Below are 17,500 nucleotides of genomic sequence, written 5' to 3'. Positions count from 1 at the left end.
GACACACTAACAGACACGCTAACAGACACGCTATGAGACACACTAACAGACACGCTAACAGACACACTAACAGACACACTAACAGACACGCTAACAGACACTCTAACAGACACACTAACAGACACGCTAACAGACACGCTAACAGACACGCTAACAGACATGCTAACAGACACGCTAACAGACACACTAACAGACACGCTAACAGACACACTAACAGACACACTAACAGACACGCTAACAGACACGCTAACAGACACACTAACAGACACACTAACAGACACGCTAATAGACACACTAACAGACACACTAACAGACACGCTAACAGACACGCTAACAGACATGCTAACAGACACGCTAACAGACACGCTAATAGACACTCTAACAGACACACTAACAGACACGCTAACAGACACGCTAACAGACACACTAACAGACACGCTAACAGACACACTAACACACTAACAGACACGCTAACAGACACACTAACACACTAACACACACACTAACAGACACACTAACAGACACGCTAACAGACACACTAACACACTAACAGACACGCTAACAGACACACTAACAGACACACTAACAGACACACTAACACACTAACAGACACGCTAACAGACACACTAACACACTAACAGACACACTAACAGACACACTAACAGACACATGCGGGACTACCTGGACATGTACTAAACTAAAATACCAACAGTATGTAGAAGTTACTGACTGTAGTTACTCTGACTGTAGTTACTCCGACTAGTTACCCTGACTGTAGTTACCCTGACTGTAGTTAATCTGACTGTAGTTACTCCGACTAGTTACCCTGACTGTAGTTACTCTGACTGTAGTTACTCCGACTAGTTACCCTGACTGTAGTTACCCTGACTGTAGTTACTCTGACTGTAGTTACCCTGACTGTAGTTACTCTGACTGTAGTTACTCTGACTGTAGTTACTCTGACTGTAGTTACTCCGACTAGTTACCCTGACTGTAGTTACCCTGACTGTAGTTAATCTGACTGTAGGTACTCCGACTAGTTACCCTGACTGTAGTTACTCTGACTGTAGTTACTCTGACTGTAGTTACTCTGGCTGTAGTTACTCTGACTGTAGTTACTCTGACTGTAGTTACTCTGACTGTAGTTACTCCGACTATTTACCCTGACTGTAGTTACCCTGACTGTAGTTAATCTGACTGTAGTTACTCCGACTAGTTACCCTGACTGTAGTTACCCTGACTGTAGTTACTCTGACTGTAGTTACTCTGACTGTAGTTACTCTGACTGTAGTTACTCCGACTAGTTACCCTGACTGTAGTTACCCTGACTGTAGTTAATCTGACTGTAGTTACTCCGACTAGTTACGCTGACTGTAGTTACTCTGACTGTAGTTACTCCGACTAGTTACCCTGACTGTAGTTACCCTGACTGTAGTTACTCTGACTGTAGTTACCCTGACTGTAGTTACCCTGACTGTAGTTACTCTGACTGTAGTTACTCTGACTGTAGTTACTCCGACTAGTTACCCTGACTGTAGTTACCCTGGCTGTAGTTAATCTGACTGAAGTTACTCCGACTAGTTACCCTGACTGTAGTTACTCTGACTGTAGTTACTCCGACTAGTTACCCTGACTGTAGTTACTCTGACTGTAGTTACCCTGACTGTAGTAACTCTGACTGTAGTTACTCTGGCTGTAGTTACTCTGACTGTAGTTACTCTGACTGTAGTTACTCTGGCTGTAGTTACTCTGGCTGTAGTTACTCTGGCTGTAGTTACTCTGGCTGTAGTTACTCTGACTGTAGTTACTCTGGCTGTAGTTACTCTGGCTGTAGTTACTCTGGCTGTAGTTACTCTGGCTGTAGTTACTCTGACTGTAGTTACTCTGGCTGTAGTTACTCTGGCTGTAGTTACCCTGACTGTAGTTACTCTGACTGTAGTTACTCTGACTACTTACCCTGACTGTAGTTACTCTGACTGTAGTTATCCTGACTGTAGTTACTCTGACTGTAGTTACTCTGGCTGTAGTTACTCTGACTGTAGTTACTCTTGCTGTAGTTACTCTGGCTGTAGTTACTCTGGCTGTAGTTACCCTGGCTGTAGTTACTCTGACTGTAGTTACTCCGACTAGTTACCCTGACTGTAGTTACTCTGACTGTAGTTACCCTGACTGTAGTTACTCTGACTGTAGTTACTCTGGCTGTAGTTACCCTGACTGTAGTTACTCTGACTGTAGTTACTCCGACTAGTTACTCTGGCTGTAGTTACTCTGGCTGTAGTTACCCTGACTGTAGTTACTCTGACTGTAGTTACTCCGACTAGTTACCCTGACTGTAGTTACTCTGACTGTAGTTACCCTGACTGTAGTTACTCTGACTGTAGTTACTCTGGCTGTAGTTACCCTGACTGTAGTTACTCTGACTGTAGTTACTCCGACTAGTTACCCTGACTGTAGTTACTCTGACTGTCGTTACCCTGACTGTAGTTACTCTGACTGTAGTCACTCTGGCTGTAGTTACTCTGACTGTAGTTACTCTGACTGTAGTTACTCTGGCTGTAGTTACTCTGGCTGTAGTTACTCTGGCTGTAGTTACTCTGGCTGTAGTTACTCTGACTGTAGTTACTCTGGCTGTAGTTACTCTGACTGTAGTTACTCTGACTGTAGTTACTCTGACTGTAGGTACTCCGACTAGTTACCCTGACTGTAGTTACTCCGACTAGTTACTCTGACTGTAGTTACCCTGACTGTAGTTACCCTGACTGTAGTTACCCTGACTGTAGTTACCCTGACTGTAGTTACTCTGACTGTAGTTACTCTGGCTGTAGTTACTCTGACTGTAGTTACTCTGACTGTAGGTACTCCGACTAGTTACCCTGACTGTAGTTACTCTGACTGTAGTTACTCCGACTAGTTACTCTGACTGTAGTTACCCTGACTGTAGTTACTCTGACTGTAGTTACTCTGACTGTAGTTACTCTGACTGTAGTTACCCTGACTGTAGTTACTCTGACTGTAGTTACCCTGACTGTAGTTACCCTGACTGTAGTTACCCTGACTGTAGGTACTCTGACTGTAGTTACTCTGACTGTAGTTACCCTGACTGTAGTTACTCTGGCTGTAGTTACTCTGACTGTAGTTACTCTGGCTGTAGTTACTCTGGCTGTAGTTACTCTGGCTGTAGTTACCCTGGCTGTAGTTACTCTGACTGTAGTTACTCTGACTGTAGTTACTCTGGCTGTAGTTACTCTGACTGTAGTTACTCTGGCTGTAGTTACCCTGACTGTAGTTACTCTGACTGTAGTTACTCTGGCTGTAGTTACTCTGGCTGTAGTTACTCTGACTGTAGTTACTCTGGCTTTAACTAGTTCTTCAGTGTAACTCCTTAAAGCTGGCTGTGACCGGTGGTCACGTGGCGCTCCCTCGTGGCGGGACGTCGGTCCTACGTGGATCTGCTGAGTTTCACCAGTGTGAAGACTTTATTGATGTTATTGATCATGACTCTCTTGTATTGATTATTATTAGTTTTTAATGGCTGATGAGTCACCAGATGATTGATGATGTCATATCCGTTCACCATCACTCCAGATGATAACGTCATTAAAGGTACCGTCAAGCCCTGAACACGTTGACCACTCGGCGCCCCATTTACTGTGAACGTGGTCGCCCTCTGCTGGCAGGATGGCGGTACTTTGGCCACACAGCGGTCAATGAGCCCAGAACACAGCGCATTACTCATCCTGCGTAACTCACGCACACAAACACATATCTATACAATTATATTACATGTAAATGCATGAACATGTAATGTCAATAATCATGAATCAATTTGCTTTATTAGGCTACAGTCTAGCAAACAAGGATGAACACGTGACATTAAATCAAGGCTGTTCTCGGCTCATTGTTGTGTGGCTGCAGTACCGCCATCCTGTCAGCAGGGGGCGACACGTTCACAATGGGTGTGGCGCCGAGTAAAGAAACAGTTTTGGACACAATTGTCCGAAAGGGTTCAAAGTCCCGTGGGGGCCAATCAGACGTCACGTGGTTTTTCCTCGTGTGAAGCGGTGGTTCAGAGAGACACGCCCACTAATCTGGGGCTCGTACCGGAGCACCGGAACAAACCGGAAGTCCCTGGCCATCGCTTCCGTATTGTTTCCTGCTCGAACCCTCCGGACTGACTTCAACCCGAACCGGAAATGGAACCCCGTCACATGACCAGCTCCGGGCTTTAACGTCGCTGCCGCGCATGATGAGCTTCACGACAGTCGCGTCGCTGTACGGTAACGGAAGTGCTGCGGCTTCACGGACGCACGAGGAGAACCGGAGAGGAGTCAGGACCCCCCCGGTGAGAACGGAACCCCCGGTCCGCTCCGGCCCTGTCTGCAGGCTAACCGGGGTTAGCACCGAGCTAACCCGCTGACGTCACTCACGAACGCTGTCGGTTCTTCCGGTGCTGAACTCCCGGTTTCTCATTTCTAACCCCCCCACCCCTGGGGGTGACACCATCTACCCCAGAGGGCAAAGGAACATCCACCGGGGGCACGTCGGCATCGCGGCTGTCATCAAAGGTCCAGAAGTAACTAATAAATGTAACGTAACGTAACGTAACGTTAACTCCTTAATGTTAAAGAACAATTTAACATGTAAATAACATCAAACACAAGTAGGACGTGAGCTTTGTTAAAATGAGCTGAAGTACTGCATTGTGGGTAATGTAGTTTTGGTCAAAGCACACGACATTTATATTTAGACACTGACCTTTTCTGTTGTCAGGGGCCACATTAAATGATGTGGAGGGCCAGGTTCGGCCCCCGGGCCTTGAGTTTGACACGTGTGCTGTAGCTTGTCAAGTTTTGATGTTTTACATTACATTATCTGATTTTACTTTACGTTTTTGACTTATTGTCGGATTTTTATTTGATATTATTTTTAATGTTTTCTGTTGTGTTCACTGGTCTCTGGCGCGTCGGTTGTGTCTTTATTTAAACGTCCGGGGTGAGGGGGTCCGGCGCCGCCGGTCGGGTCAGAACCAGTTCTGGAGTGGGACAGACTGAGGCTCTGATGTCATCGTGTGGGCGTGGCTCTGGTCACCTGACCGCTGTGCGTCTGTCCCCAGATGGAGAACTACGCCCGGGCGCGGTCGGTGGAGCGTCCGTCCGTCTGCCCGTTCCCAGACCTCCCCCCCGACACGCCCGAGGTCCGGGTCCGGGACGGCAGTAAGATCCGCAACCTGCTGCGCTACGCCCTGAGCCGTGTGGAACCCCGCCCCCGCACGGAGGAGGGGCTGCCAACTGGTGAGGGAGGGGGCGCCGCTGAGGAGGAGGGGCAGCAGGAGGGGCGTGGCCGACCGCCCTGCAGGCAGATCGTGTTCACGGCGACGGGGAAGGGCGTGGCCAAAGCCGTCACCTGCGCTGAGATCGTGAAGCGGCGTCTGGGGGGGATCCACCAGCTGACCCGGGTCCAGTTCAGCACCCTGGACGAGGTGTGGGACCCGCTGGAGCCGGGGGCCGGCCTGGACAGCCTGACCGTCAGTCGGAACCGCCCCGCGCTCTGGATCCTCCTGTCCCGTGACCCGCTGGACCCCCGCCAGCCCGGCTACCAGCCGCCGGGCCGCTACGACGCCCTGTGGAGGGAGGACAGCCCCCAGGGGCCCCCCACAGCCGCAGGGCTCAAGAGAAAGAAAGGGGGCGGCGGCAGAGGGAGGGGCCACGGTCGGTCGGCTGGGCCGTCCAGAGAGGCCAAAGGACCAGTGTGATTGGACGCCGACGAACATGTGACAGCTAAGACGCCCCGCCCCCAGGGGGCCGGGCCACATCAGAACCAGGAAGAGATGGGAAATACCTCCATGTACAAGAGCTAGTAGCAGCTAGCACTTAGCAGCAGTCAGGTGCTAGTAGCAGTTAGCATCCGCAAGTTGCTGTTAGCTGTTAGTTGCTGTTAGCTGCTAGTTACTGCTAGTTTCTGCTAGCTGCTAGTTTCTACTAGCTGCTAGTTGCTGCTAGCTGCTTCCAGGATGCTCATCAGCTGCTCCAGAGAGGTGGAGCTAGCAGGAGAACTGGGCGGGACCAGAAGCACAAACCTGAATGTTTGGGTGGTCGATCCACTTCCTGTGTGATGTCATCATGAATACATTAAAGAGTGGAACCAGCTGCTGGGTCTGTTCTGGTTTTGTGTGTTACCTCTTGGTTCTGAGTCGGTTCTTGTTCTGAACGGGTCACCGCTGCTCCGCTGGTCACCAGGCAACATGTTTGGCGGCTCTCACCTGGAACCGGGACCTGACCCAGACAGGAATTCTCGTTTCAACAGTTCTGCTGTTCCAGTTGATCTGGACCCGTGACCATATGAGGTCATCAAAGGGTTTGCACATCTCCAGGGGTGTGGCTACAGCACCTGGTGTTTTGATGCTCGCCGTCCAACCAGAGGCCTGTACCCTAAAGCTGGATTACAGCTTAGCCAGATAACTTCAGGCTTAACCCTGGCTTTCGGTACCATAAAGGTGGCTGACTTTCTATCAGGCTACGTTGTCGCGGTAACCTATGGTGAACACCTGACCTGCTCCGGAGCAGGATAAGTTCAGGATAAGATCAGCAGGTATAACAGCCCCACCTACTGACCAATCAGAGCTCAGCAGGTATAACAGCCCCACCTACTGACCAATCAGAGCTCAGCAGGTATAACAGCCCCACCTACTGACCAATCAGAGCTCAGCAGGTATAACAGCCCCACCTACTGACCAATCAGAGCTCAGCAGGTATAACAGCCCCACCTACTGACCAATCAGAGCTCAGCAGGTATAACAGCCCCACCTACTGACCTATCAGAGCTCAGCAGGTATAACAGCCCCACCTACTGACCAATCAGAGCTCAGCAGGTATAACAGCCCCACCTACTGACCAATCAGAGCTCAGCAGGTATAACAGCCCCACCTACTGACCTATCAGAGCTCAGCAGGTATAACAGCCCCACCTACTGACCAATCAGAGCTCAGCAGGTATAACAGCCCCACCTACTGACCAATCAGAGCTCAGCAGGTATAACAGCCCCACCTACTGACCAATCGGTTCTCCTGAAAACGGGCCGTCCGTTCCCTGAGAACCCGGTGGATCTCAGGTCACAGCTTGTGTGCAGAGCGCTCAGGCAGAGAGAATATTTAGGGATGGCTGTAATCCGGTGGGATTGGCTGAACAATGACTGTAGAAAGGTAGAGGTTTTGGGGGAGGGGTTACATTACATCTGTCAGCTGCTGGAGCCTCACATCAGGAATGGAACGCACCCCAACCACGCGCTGACAGCCCCACACAGTGTGCATTGACCTGAGGGTCTTTGACACAGTTCATATATTTCTGAGTGATGTTGGTAATTATTATGATGTCCTGAAATCCCTCGTTGGACGGGTTACAAGAAAGACAGATAGAATGTCATTGATCAATGATTTGTTTCAGTAAATCATGGATTGATTGATTGATTGATTGATTGATAGGTACTTTAATGTATTCTGTTGGCGATGCTGAAAACCTGTGAAGAACACAGTACGTAGAGCTGTTCATAAAGTCACGGGGCTACGATCACATGTCATAACCAAACATGTGGTTCACACACACATGTATGAACACACACATGTTACTGTAGTCAGATACACAAGTGCAGTCATAGTGGGGCAGTAATATTATAATGGCACTAACTTCCTCATTGACGCAGTCGGCCATGTTTTCCCAGAGATCCTTGCTCCGTTTGGCAGCTGCAGCTGTGTTGCTTTTTGCCTGGATTATTGATTTGTATTGATCGTATTTATTAGTTATTATTGTTTGCTCCTCCGTTGTGAAATATGCGTCTCGGGCCGGTTTGTTGCATGTTTGTGATTGGTCGCATGCAGCAAACTCCGCCCTTTTTATGTGAGCGCACAGATCTAGAGTGGACAAGTCTGGATTGAATTAGTGAGTTGATAGCCGGCTTTATGGGACCGAAAATCTGGAGGGTGGATGTCTGGGTAAGTGAAGCCAGATAAGGAAGAGGAAGCCTGACTAGGTTAATCCAGCTTTATGGGACAGGACTCTGGACTGTGGAGACGAACGAGGAGGACAGGTAAACACACACAGGTAAACACAGTGTTCTGGTGTGTGTGTGTTCTCACGTCTGTGACACACACGTTCTGACAGACACACGGTGGTCAGACGGCGTCGGTCTCTGAGACACCAGCTTTAAATTCACTTCAACACTGTGATTCACCTGTGTGATTCACACAGGTGAATCACACAGGTGAATCACAGATTCAGAGATATTACTACAGATATTACTACAGATATTACTACAGATATTACTACAGGTATTACTACAGATATTACTACAGATATTACTACAGGTATTACTACAGATATTACTACAGATATTACTACAGATATTACTACAGATATTACTACAGATATTACTACAGATATTACTAAATGTGTGAAGGTTCTTGGTTCAGTGTCCACAGATGAATACATGAATTAAAGGCAAAGAAAACTACTGAGTGAAAAGCAAAAGTGAAAAAAACCTGTATTACATATTTATTTCTTAAACTGTTTTTTTAATGACTTCCAGACTTTAACATTTTGATAAAACTAATATATAATTTTACTATTTTTTCTTTTTACTCAAACAGTTATAACATTATTAATAAAAACATTAAATTAACCCTTTGTTTAGTTTTTATATTGTAATATTGGCTAAACTCTACCGTATATTCTGTTATTACTGTTGGGATGCACTCAGTTTATTGAAGCGTATCCCATGATGCACTGCTTCCTGGAGGGAACATGAACTCTGCTCTTTCCACTCCCCTCCCCCAGTGGGGTGTGGTGACCTCCACCTGTCTAATCCTCCTCTTGTCAGACCCCCTCCATGAGTCCAGATGGTGTTGCCCCGCCTCCACCTGTGGCTCCACCTGTGGGGGCGGGGCCATCGGTGCTGATCTGATCCTTTGATCCTCAGCTCGTCGGCTCAGGCTGCGACAGCAGGCGGGATTAGTCGAGCAGGATGGGGCGTGGTGGACGGGCGGAGACCCTCAGGCTGCTGCTCTGCTGGCTGCTGGCGGGGCCGGCGCTCCCCCAGGACGGACACCTGGTACCCGCCCCACTCCAGGCCCGACACCCAGTACCGGTGCTGTGGATGCGGCCCGGGGGCCCCGGCTCGGGGGGGGTGGACCGGGCGGTCAGGCTGGCCCTGGAGGACCTGCAGAAGCAGCCGGCACCGCTGGGGGGCTACCAGATCCAGCTCCACCCACTGGACTGTCAGGTGGGTGTGTCGCTCCAGGACCAGGTTCTGATCGATCGGCTAATCGATCGGCTTCAGCCCAGGAGCAGAACAGATTCAGCAGCAGAGAGTCTGATTGGATGGTTTTAGTTGTCAGGTGTGACCTCATCAGATCCCTCAGGATCCAGATCTGGATCTGGATCTGGATCTGGATCTGGATCAGGGGAGCAGCATTGTCAAAGTTGAGGGGTGTTTAGAAAGCCTGGAGACGCTGGTTGCTATGGGAGACCCTTGTTACTAGGGGCTGGCCCATCAGACTGCAGTAAAACGTGATCTATTGATTATTGATTATTAGCAGCTGATCAATGGGTTCCTTTGATGTTTCTCTGATGACATCATCACGGTGATGTCGTTGTGTTTCAGTGTGATCCTGCCGAGTCGCTAAAAGCTCTGTTTGATGCCATGTGGGCGGGGCCAAAGTACCTGCTGGTGTTCGGAGGGGTGTGTCCATCGGTGACGGCTCTGATTGGCCGGGCGCTGCCATCCCTCCACCTGGTTCAGGTACGCCTCCCACCAGCCGCGTCACCGTCCGTGATTCGCCGGGTGACTCTCTGTTGCTTTTGATGTCACAGGTGTCCTTTGCAGCCCCCGCCCCCAGCCTGGCCAACAGGAAGGGGTTTGGGAGCGTGTTCAGCACGGCGCCGTCGGAGCGGGCGGTGAACCGGGCTGCAGTGACGCTGCTGCAGCGCTACGGGTGGAGCCGAGTGGGGGTCGTGACCCAGGACAGCGCCCGAGCCTCGGAGGTGGGGCCAACCCGGTGGCGGCGTGCCGTCCTGATGCTGGTCATGTGACACGTGTGTTCCTACAGGTGGGGCGGGACCTGGAGCAGCAGCTGCTGAGGGCCGGCGTCCAGGTGGTGACATCAGAGGAGCTGTCGGGCAGGGCCTGCAGCGGCCTGAGGAGGATGAAGGTAAGCCACACCCCCCCCAGGTGAGGTCACCAGAGGTCATGTGGTTCTTCACCCGTCGCTCACGGCAACGTCTTCTTGCAGGAGCAGGACGTCCGTGTCATCATCGGGCGCTTCCAGGAGGAATACGTGTCCGACGTCTTCTGCTGCGTGAGTCCGCCCAGGGGGCGGGGCTTAAAGCAACTTTATTTACACACAAAACAACAACAAACACTAAAATAAATGAATTAAACCAGAAAATAAACAAATGTTGCTGCTGAAAAGGGGCGGGGCCAGTGATGTCAGTGATCATGTGGGCGTGTCTGACGCTGTGACCCCCCAGGCCTACAGGCTGAACCTGTTCGGGCCCCGGTACCAGTGGATTGTCGCTGACGGGGGGGTGTCCGGGTGGCGTCTGGGCTGGCGGGCGTCAGGGTGTTCGACCAGCAGTCTGCTGATGGCGGCGGGCGGGGCCATCCGGCTGCAGGTCCGACCGCTGAGCAGCGCCGCGGCGGGCGCGTCCGGACGGGTCAGACCCCCTCCCCTACAGAACCTTACCTGTGCTGCTGCTGCAGGTGTCTGATGCCCTGCCCCCTGATGTGTCTGCAGACTCCCCAGGACGCTTACCTCAGACTGATGGCACTGCAGGGGTCAAAGGTCAGCCACCTCAACGCATTTGCCTACGACGCCATCTGGGTCGCTGCCAGCGCCCTCAGTCAGGTGATGGAGGCGGTGACGCGCAGCGAGAGGCTCCGCCCCCAGGGGGGCGTCGGCCAGGTGGAGGTTCAGAGGATGCTGCTGGACGCCCTGAAGAAGACGCGCTTTGAAGGAGCCAGCGTGAGCACGCTCTTATTCTGAAAGGGTTCTGAGAGGTTTATTCTGAAAGGCGGTTCTGATAAATGTCATTCAGCTTGAACAACAACAACAACAACAACAACAACAACAACAACAACAACAACAACAACAACAACAACGACAACGAATCAAAAGGAGCCTCAGGGAACGACTTCAGTGAAGCCCAGGAGGTCTGGAGGTGGCCTCTGATTGGACGGACGGACTCCTTCCTGTTGAGTCGTTTTAAACCAGCACACCTGAGTTTGTTAACAAGCTGGTTATGACAAACAGAACCAGGTGTATTACAACACACCTGTAATACACCTGTGTTTCACCTGTATTACACCAGTACTATTGTATTAAACCTGTACTACACCTGTATTTTCTAGCTGAAGTTGGTTTCTGTTTTAAAATGTTTTTCAGGGTCTTGTTTATTTTCGAAATGGGGAGAGAATGACCTCCATCGACCTGATCCAGTTACAAGGTGTTATTATTTATTATTGTTATTTATTATTATTGTTACTATTATTATTGTTATATTATTATTATTATTAGTAGTAGTAGTAGTATTATTACTGTTATTGTTATTATTATATTATTATTATTAGTAGTAGTAGTATTACTGTTATTATTATTATTACTGTTAGTTGTTATCATTTCTATTATGTCATCATTGTGTGTGTGTGTGTGTGTGTGTGTGTGTCTGTGTGTCCTCAGACAGTGGGGGGGTGTTGGTGGGACAGTTCCACACGTGGACCCAGCAGCTCCGGCTGAAGCCCCGCCTCCTGAGGTTCAAAGGTGGGGCTCCCTGACGTCTCCTGAATTATGGGCGGCGGTCCTGATGGGCATCCTGATGGGCGTGTCCCATCCTGATGGGCGTGTCCCGTCTGTGCTGCAGGTGCGGGCCCGGCCAGAGACCGGCCCCAGGTTGTGGTGGAGCGCGGGCCCGTCAGCGTCCTGCTGTACGGCGCCGTGTCGTCAGCCTCCGCCCTGACCATCATCATCATCATCATCATCACTCTGACCCGCCCCCTCAGCAGCAGGAGACACAAACCGCGGTACGACTCCGCCCATCAGGGTCAGACTCCGCCCATCCGGGTTAGACTCTGCCCACCCTGCTCCGGTCCCTCTGACCCGGTTCTGGTCGTCCCTCAGGCTGCAGGCGGGGGGCGCCGCCCCGCAGGACCGGCTGCTGCTGCTGGGCCTCCTGCTGTGCTGCTCGTCCGTCCCGGCGTCCGGTCTGGACGGAGTGGTGGCGTCCAGCCGGACGCTGGAGGTCCTCTGCTCTGTGAGTGGACCACTGACCCCCCCTTGGGGTTCTGGTCCAGATCTAACCCGCCCCTCCTGGTTCCAGGTCCAGCTGTGGACCCTCTGGCTGGGACACTCCCTGGTGTTCACCGCTCTGTTCACCAACGCCTGGGCGGAGTTCTCTGAGCCCCGCCCCAACCAGGAGGTACGAGAGCTAAGGCTCGCTTCTGATTGGTTCTGATCGGTTCTAATCGGTTCTGATCGGTTCTGATCGGTTCTGATTGGTTCTGATCGGTTCTGATTGGTTCTGATTGGTTCTGATCGGTTCTGATCGGTTCTGATCCTTCTGATCGGTTCTGATTGGTTCTGACCCATTCTGTTGTCCCTCCTCAGGGGCGGTGTCGGGTCCGGTTCTGGATGGTTCTGCTGGATGTGTTTGTTCTAGCGTGCTGGCAGATCCTGGACCCCCCCAGATGGGCGGGACAGCAGGACGGACAGGTGGGGCTCAGCAGGAGCCTGATGGCGTCCACAGACAGGACGCAGACGTTCTCCAGCAACCTGAGGTCACGACCTTTGACCTCTGGGCGTCCATCTCTTTGCAGGGCGTCGCCGCTGATCCAGGCGTGACGGTCCTCCTGCACGCCGCCCGCTGCAGCGGGGGCGACCCGGGTCTGTGGGTCACCGCCCTCTGTGGCTACAAGGGCCCCCTGCTGGTCAGTACCTGGAGCCACGCCCCCCTGAGAGGCCTGAGAGGCGTAGAGCGTAGATCAGCTGGCGTGAGGCGGGGGCGGGTCCTCACGATGGCTGATGTCTTCTAGAGTGGGTGTGGCTACAGAGCCCGCCACCAGAGGGCGACGGCGTCACAAATCAAACGTGTTGGTTCTTCAGGGTCTGGGCTGCTTCGTGGCGTGGAGCATCCGCCCGGCGCCACACCGCCTGACGCCGGCGGTGTGGGGCATGACGGCGTTCAGCGTGGTGGGCGTGTCTGCGTCGCTGCTGACGTCCCACAATCCTCCTGTGCACTTCTGCCTGACCAGCGGCGTCGTCCTCACCTGCACCTGGTTCACCTTGGGCTGGCTGTTTGCACCTCAGGTCAGCGTGGCGGGCTCCGCCCCCAACGGGGCGGGGTCAGCTGTCACAGGATCGTCCGCCGTGTTTTCATGGTCGTTCTGGCTCTGCAGTGTTTGAATGGCGGCGAGCTGCAGGCCGGCGCCCACAACGCCCCCGACACCGACACCCCCGACGCCGCCGAGCACCTGCGCGCCTTAAACCAGCAGCTGAAGAGAAGGACGGTCCAGGTGGGGGGTCACCTGGTCACCATGACAACCACACCACCTGACAAGGGTTAACGTGTGTGTGTGTGTGTGTGTGTGTGTGTGTGTGTGTGTGTGTGTGTGTGTGTGTGTGTGTGTGTGTGTGTGTGTGAGTGTGTGTGTGTGTGTGTGTGTGGTGTGTGTGTGTCTGTGTGCGTGTCTGTGTGTGTGTGTGTGTGTGTGTGTCTGTGTGTGTGTCTGTGTGTGTGGTGTGTGTGTGTCTGTGTGCGTGTGTGTGTGTGTGTGTGTGTGTGTGTGTGTGTGTGTGTCTGTGTGCGTGTCTGTGTGTGTGTGTGTGTGTGTGTGTGTGTGTGTCTGTGTCTGTGTGTGTGTGTGTCCTTCATAGTTGTTGTAGTCCTGTTCCTCAGTAACTATTGTTCTCTTCCACGTTCCTCGGTAGAACTCTACTCTACAATAGAACCTTTTCTGATTCTGCTTCACAGCTCGACAGAGAAATAGAAAACATCAGCAAACAGCTGTGTGAACCGACCGGCGCTGGAGAGACGCCTCACAACACAGACGGTACGGTCACATGACTACAGACGGTACGGTCACATGACTACAGACGGTACGGTCACATGACTACAGACGGTACGGTCACATGACAACAGAGGGCTGTCATTGAGATGAATCCTGTTATTAAACAAAGGAGACAACAATTCCCATGATCCTCGGCGCTGCCTGCCCTCTAGTGGCCAGAGCTGTGTAGTACATGTGAACCCCTGAGAAGTAATCATCGTCATCGTCACCTTCCTCCCTCCAGGTGACGTCCGGTCGGAAACTCGGGTCAGAGCCGACACAAAACCAGACAGCCTCAACTCTCCAGACCAGTGAGTCCGGGCTGGGACCGCCCCCTGTGATGTCATCATGGTGTGATGTCATCTTCACCTCACTGCCTCTGTTCACGTTCACTGAAATGGTGCTTTAGTCCGAGCAGCTGGCATGTAGAACCAGTTCTATCTAAACCAGGTCTACCTGAACCAGGTCTATCTGAGCAGGTCAGTCTAAACCAGGTCTATCAAAACCAGGTCTAGGTGAACCGGGTCTGTCTGAACAGGTCTATATAAACCAGGTTTATCTTAACCAGGTCTATCTAAACCAGGTCTATTCAAACCAGGTCTATCTGAGCAGGTCTATCTAAACTAGGTCTATCTGAGCAGGTCTAGCTAAACCAGGTCTATCTGAACAGGTCTATCTAAACCAGTTCTATCTAAACCAGGTCTATCTAAACTCCAAAGCTGTTGAGTCGATCCACTGGACGTCAACAAAGTTCTTGAGGACGTTTCGTCTCTCATCCAGGAGACTTCTTCAGAACTGAAGAAGTCTCCTGGATGAGAGACTCAACAGCTTTGGACCATGACCCGATACCTGAACCCACACAGACGTGAACAGCTGTAGCTGTTGTGAACAGAACCACTCGGACCAGGTCGTGTTGACGGGTTAACTGATGTTTTGTCTTCCCTGTCAGCGTGTGGCGCCGTCTCTCCGTGCAGCTACCCATACTGCACCACTCCTACCTACCCGCTGTGGGTGGAGTCAGCGCCAGCAGCTCCAGTCTGTTCGGCAGCCGGGAGGCCATTGTCCATCATGACCTGCTGACCACTTCCTGTGTGGGTGGCCCCGCCCAGACGGGGCAACGTTACTGAACCAATCAGACTTTCTGTTTATCTGTCTGTTTGTTTGTTTGTTTGTTTGTTTGTTTGTTTGTTTGTCGGTTGCAGTAGTAACCCAACTGCACACATCCCCCATGAACCTGATGGTCCTGGACCAGAACTGAACCACAACCTCTGTAACGGTCAGTGCCTCTTTGTTCTTGGTTCTGGTCCAGATGAAACTGCTTTTATATTATTGGAGGCGTCGAGCCCCTGGTGGACTGGTCCCGCCTACCCATGAGGACAGATTTCGTCATCATGGTTTTTTGGGGTGATGAAACCTGAAGTGTTCTGGGTCCAAGTTTTGTCCTCAATCTGCTTAAACAAAGAGGGGTTCTTGGAAGAGCACTGCCCCCCCCCCCAATTTCCCGTTCTGGACAAACATGAGGAGTCTCGCCCCTTCCGTAGTCCCGTCCTGGACTAACATGTGGACCCCCCCCCCCGGTATGTCACGTCCTGGACTAACATGTGGACCCCCCCCCGGTATGTCACGTCCTGGAACACGAGACCCGGTGGACTTTGGTCTCATGTTGATCGTATTGATTTCCATTCTGATGAAATGCTTGTTTTTCCACCATGGTGGGAAAACCCCAGAGGCTCTGGGATGGGTATAAATCATGACCCCCTGCAGATCCGGGTCCAAACCTGCCCCAACACGACCCTTCGTAGACCCAACATGGCGTCTTTCGTCCTCGCTGCTCTGACTGTCTCTCTGGTGGTGGTCGCTGTGGAAACCTCGTCTGGAGGAGGTGAGTCGTCCAGCTAATGCTAACGGGTATGCTAACTGGGGCCCACACTGATCTCCCCCCCCACAGGCGGAACTCCCAACCACAACTACGACCTGTCCAGCTCCGACCTCAGGAGACTCTACAACTCCCCGGTCTTCAAGGCGGAGCGGATGAAGAGGCCCCTGGAGGGGACGTCAGTCGTTTTGGGCCCCCTCAGCCACTCCGGAGTCCGGTAGGTGACCCGTCAGAACCCACCGGTACCGGTACCGGTTCTCTGAACCCAGTGGTGCCTGCTCTCTGACCCCACTGGTCCTGGCTCTCTGTTCGTCCTCAGGGTGACTCTGGCTGACGGCTCCCGGTGGCTCGTCCATAAAGGAGACGACTACGGCGTCGCGTCTCAGACGGTGGTGACCGCCGCTCGACACATGAGCTCAGACTGGAGGGTAAGAGTGTTTCAGCAGCCCCTGATCGGCCCCTGACCCGGCCCCTGACCCCTCCTGTGGTTCTCCTGCAGGTCGTGCAGACGTTGGACTTCCAGGGGACGAGGACGGTGGGAGACTTTGTGGCGGCCGGCGGCTCCGACTACAGCCTCATCTTTGATAACTGTCACCTGGGGTCCCAGAGGATGATGAGCCAGGGGCCATGAAGGTGATGGGTGACGGTGTAGTGTGGTGGTTCTTCCACTGGGGGGCTCCACAGCCATGGATCAGAGACACGTTCACACTTTCATCTGAGCCGGGAATTTATGACTGACCTGAAGCTGGAACCACTCACTGTCTTCATCCTCCTCCTCTTCATCTTCCTCTTCCTCTCATCTCTAATTCGCAATAAATATTGTCCAGACTTTTCACATCAGATCTGTTTACTTCATTGCTAGCTCATGTAGCACGTAGCATGTGTGTACGGCAGCCCTGAAGTTCAAACCACAATGACAAACAAATAAACAATAAAAACACGTCACAAACAAACAACCCTGTCTGTGATTGGATGACTGGAGGGGGAGGAAGTCACACGATGCTTTTAGAGCTGAACTCGTCCCTGTAGTCATCCACCATCATCTGGTGTTGGGGTGGAGCCTAACCCCGCCCACTTTGAAATCATCCACCCATCATCCGGTGTGGGGGTGGAGCCTAACCCTCATTGTTCTCCTGAATCTGTGGTTCGACTATAGGTCTAATCCTCCTCTCCAGGGGGTTAAGGAGTGTGACCCCCCCTATAGTTTGAACACACCTTCTGGTCTCCCTTTTTGAAAAGAGGGACCCCGCCCTGGTCTGCCAACCCAGAGGTACTGTCCCCGACTGCCATGTGATGTCACAGAGACGTGTCAACCATGACTGTCCCTCCACATCCAGAGACTTGAGGTACTCAGGGTGAATCCCATCCCCCCCCGGTGCTTTGTCACCGAGGAGTTTGGTGACCACCCCGGTGACGTCAGCTCTGGTGATGGACGAGTCCACCTCTGAGACCTCAGCCTCAGCTTCCTGTGTGTCAGACATGGTGGTGGGACTGAGGAGATCCTCAGAGTGTTCTGTCCACCTCCCGACAATGTCC

The 17,500-nt window shown here is 52.2% G+C and overlaps 3 protein-coding genes across 8 annotated transcripts; all 3 read left to right on the top strand.

The window, feature by feature from the left end:
* The first annotated feature begins 3,985 nt into the window (after nucleotides 1-3,985).
* Nucleotides 3,986-6,169, top strand: rpp25l (ribonuclease P/MRP 25 subunit-like). 4 transcript variants are annotated; one of them, XM_068322890.1, is made up of 2 exons: nucleotides 3,986-4,342; nucleotides 5,114-6,169. In XM_068322890.1, the coding sequence occupies exons 1-2, from the start codon at nucleotides 4,244-4,246 to the stop codon at nucleotides 5,750-5,752; spliced, it is 738 nt and encodes a 245-aa protein (XP_068178991.1). In that variant the 5' UTR covers nucleotides 3,986-4,243; the 3' UTR covers nucleotides 5,753-6,169. The 4 variants fall into 4 exon arrangements, with proteins under 4 accessions (XP_068178991.1, XP_068178994.1, XP_068178993.1 ...); XM_068322893.1 differs by having other exon boundaries at nucleotides 3,988-4,573; XM_068322892.1 differs by having other exon boundaries at nucleotides 3,988-4,586.
* Nucleotides 6,170-8,797: 2,628 nt separating this feature from the next.
* Nucleotides 8,798-15,665, top strand: LOC137600948 (gamma-aminobutyric acid type B receptor subunit 2-like). 3 transcript variants are annotated; one of them, XR_011037012.1, is made up of 19 exons: nucleotides 8,798-9,270; nucleotides 9,652-9,789; nucleotides 9,861-10,031; nucleotides 10,097-10,198; nucleotides 10,280-10,345; nucleotides 10,518-10,703; nucleotides 10,784-11,011; nucleotides 11,432-11,492; nucleotides 11,726-11,806; nucleotides 11,907-12,066; nucleotides 12,164-12,296; nucleotides 12,363-12,461; nucleotides 12,650-12,754; nucleotides 12,859-12,969; nucleotides 13,145-13,348; nucleotides 13,438-13,554; nucleotides 14,013-14,091; nucleotides 14,333-14,567; nucleotides 15,038-15,163. XR_011037012.1 is itself a non-coding variant. In XM_068322872.1 (19 exons), the coding sequence occupies exons 1-19, from the start codon at nucleotides 9,013-9,015 to the stop codon at nucleotides 15,213-15,215; spliced, it is 2,544 nt and encodes an 847-aa protein (XP_068178973.1). In that variant the 5' UTR covers nucleotides 8,798-9,012; the 3' UTR covers nucleotides 15,216-15,665. The 3 variants fall into 3 exon arrangements, 2 of the variants coding, with proteins under 2 accessions (XP_068178973.1, XP_068178974.1); XM_068322872.1 differs by having other exon boundaries at nucleotides 14,333-14,399; nucleotides 15,038-15,665; XM_068322873.1 differs by having other exon boundaries at nucleotides 14,333-14,439; nucleotides 15,038-15,175.
* A 92-nt stretch (nucleotides 15,666-15,757) lies between these two features.
* Nucleotides 15,758-16,799, top strand: LOC137600964 (uncharacterized). The gene is made up of 4 exons (XM_068322899.1): nucleotides 15,758-15,970; nucleotides 16,037-16,181; nucleotides 16,284-16,392; nucleotides 16,464-16,799. The coding sequence occupies exons 1-4, from the start codon at nucleotides 15,781-15,783 to the stop codon at nucleotides 16,593-16,595; spliced, it is 576 nt and encodes a 191-aa protein (XP_068179000.1). The 5' UTR covers nucleotides 15,758-15,780; the 3' UTR covers nucleotides 16,596-16,799.
* Nucleotides 16,800-17,500: the final 701 nt, after the last annotated feature.

Source organism: Antennarius striatus, chromosome 9, assembly GCF_040054535.1.
Source record: "Antennarius striatus isolate MH-2024 chromosome 9, ASM4005453v1, whole genome shotgun sequence".
NCBI classification, from domain to species: domain Eukaryota; kingdom Metazoa; phylum Chordata; class Actinopteri; order Lophiiformes; family Antennariidae; genus Antennarius; species Antennarius striatus.
This window is presented reverse-complemented; position numbering and strand designations above follow the sequence as displayed.

What these genes read in the sequence shown, in the direction of transcription:
- rpp25l (XM_068322890.1), top strand. Translation starts at nt 4,244, where the DNA reads ATGATGAGCTTCACGACAGTCGCGTCGCTGTACGGTAACGGAAGTGCT. An exon ending in GAGGAGTCAGGACCCCCCCG is followed by an intron (nt 4,343 to 5,113) that starts GTGAGAACGGAA and finishes GTCTGTCCCCAG; the next exon opens with ATGGAGAACTACGCCCGGGC.
- LOC137600948 (XM_068322872.1), top strand. Translation starts at nt 9,013, where the DNA reads ATGGGGCGTGGTGGACGGGCGGAGACCCTCAGGCTGCTGCTCTGCTGG. An exon ending in CATCCCTCCACCTGGTTCAG is followed by an intron (nt 9,790 to 9,860) that starts GTACGCCTCCCA and finishes TTGATGTCACAG; the next exon opens with GTGTCCTTTGCAGCCCCCGC. An exon ending in AGCAGGAGACACAAACCGCG is followed by an intron (nt 12,067 to 12,163) that starts GTACGACTCCGC and finishes GTCGTCCCTCAG; the next exon opens with GCTGCAGGCGGGGGGCGCCG.
- LOC137600964 (XM_068322899.1), top strand. Translation starts at nt 15,781, where the DNA reads ATGCTTGTTTTTCCACCATGGTGGGAAAACCCCAGAGGCTCTGGGATG. An exon ending in CTCAGCCACTCCGGAGTCCG is followed by an intron (nt 16,182 to 16,283) that starts GTAGGTGACCCG and finishes GTTCGTCCTCAG; the next exon opens with GGTGACTCTGGCTGACGGCT. An exon ending in ACATGAGCTCAGACTGGAGG is followed by an intron (nt 16,393 to 16,463) that starts GTAAGAGTGTTT and finishes GTTCTCCTGCAG; the next exon opens with GTCGTGCAGACGTTGGACTT.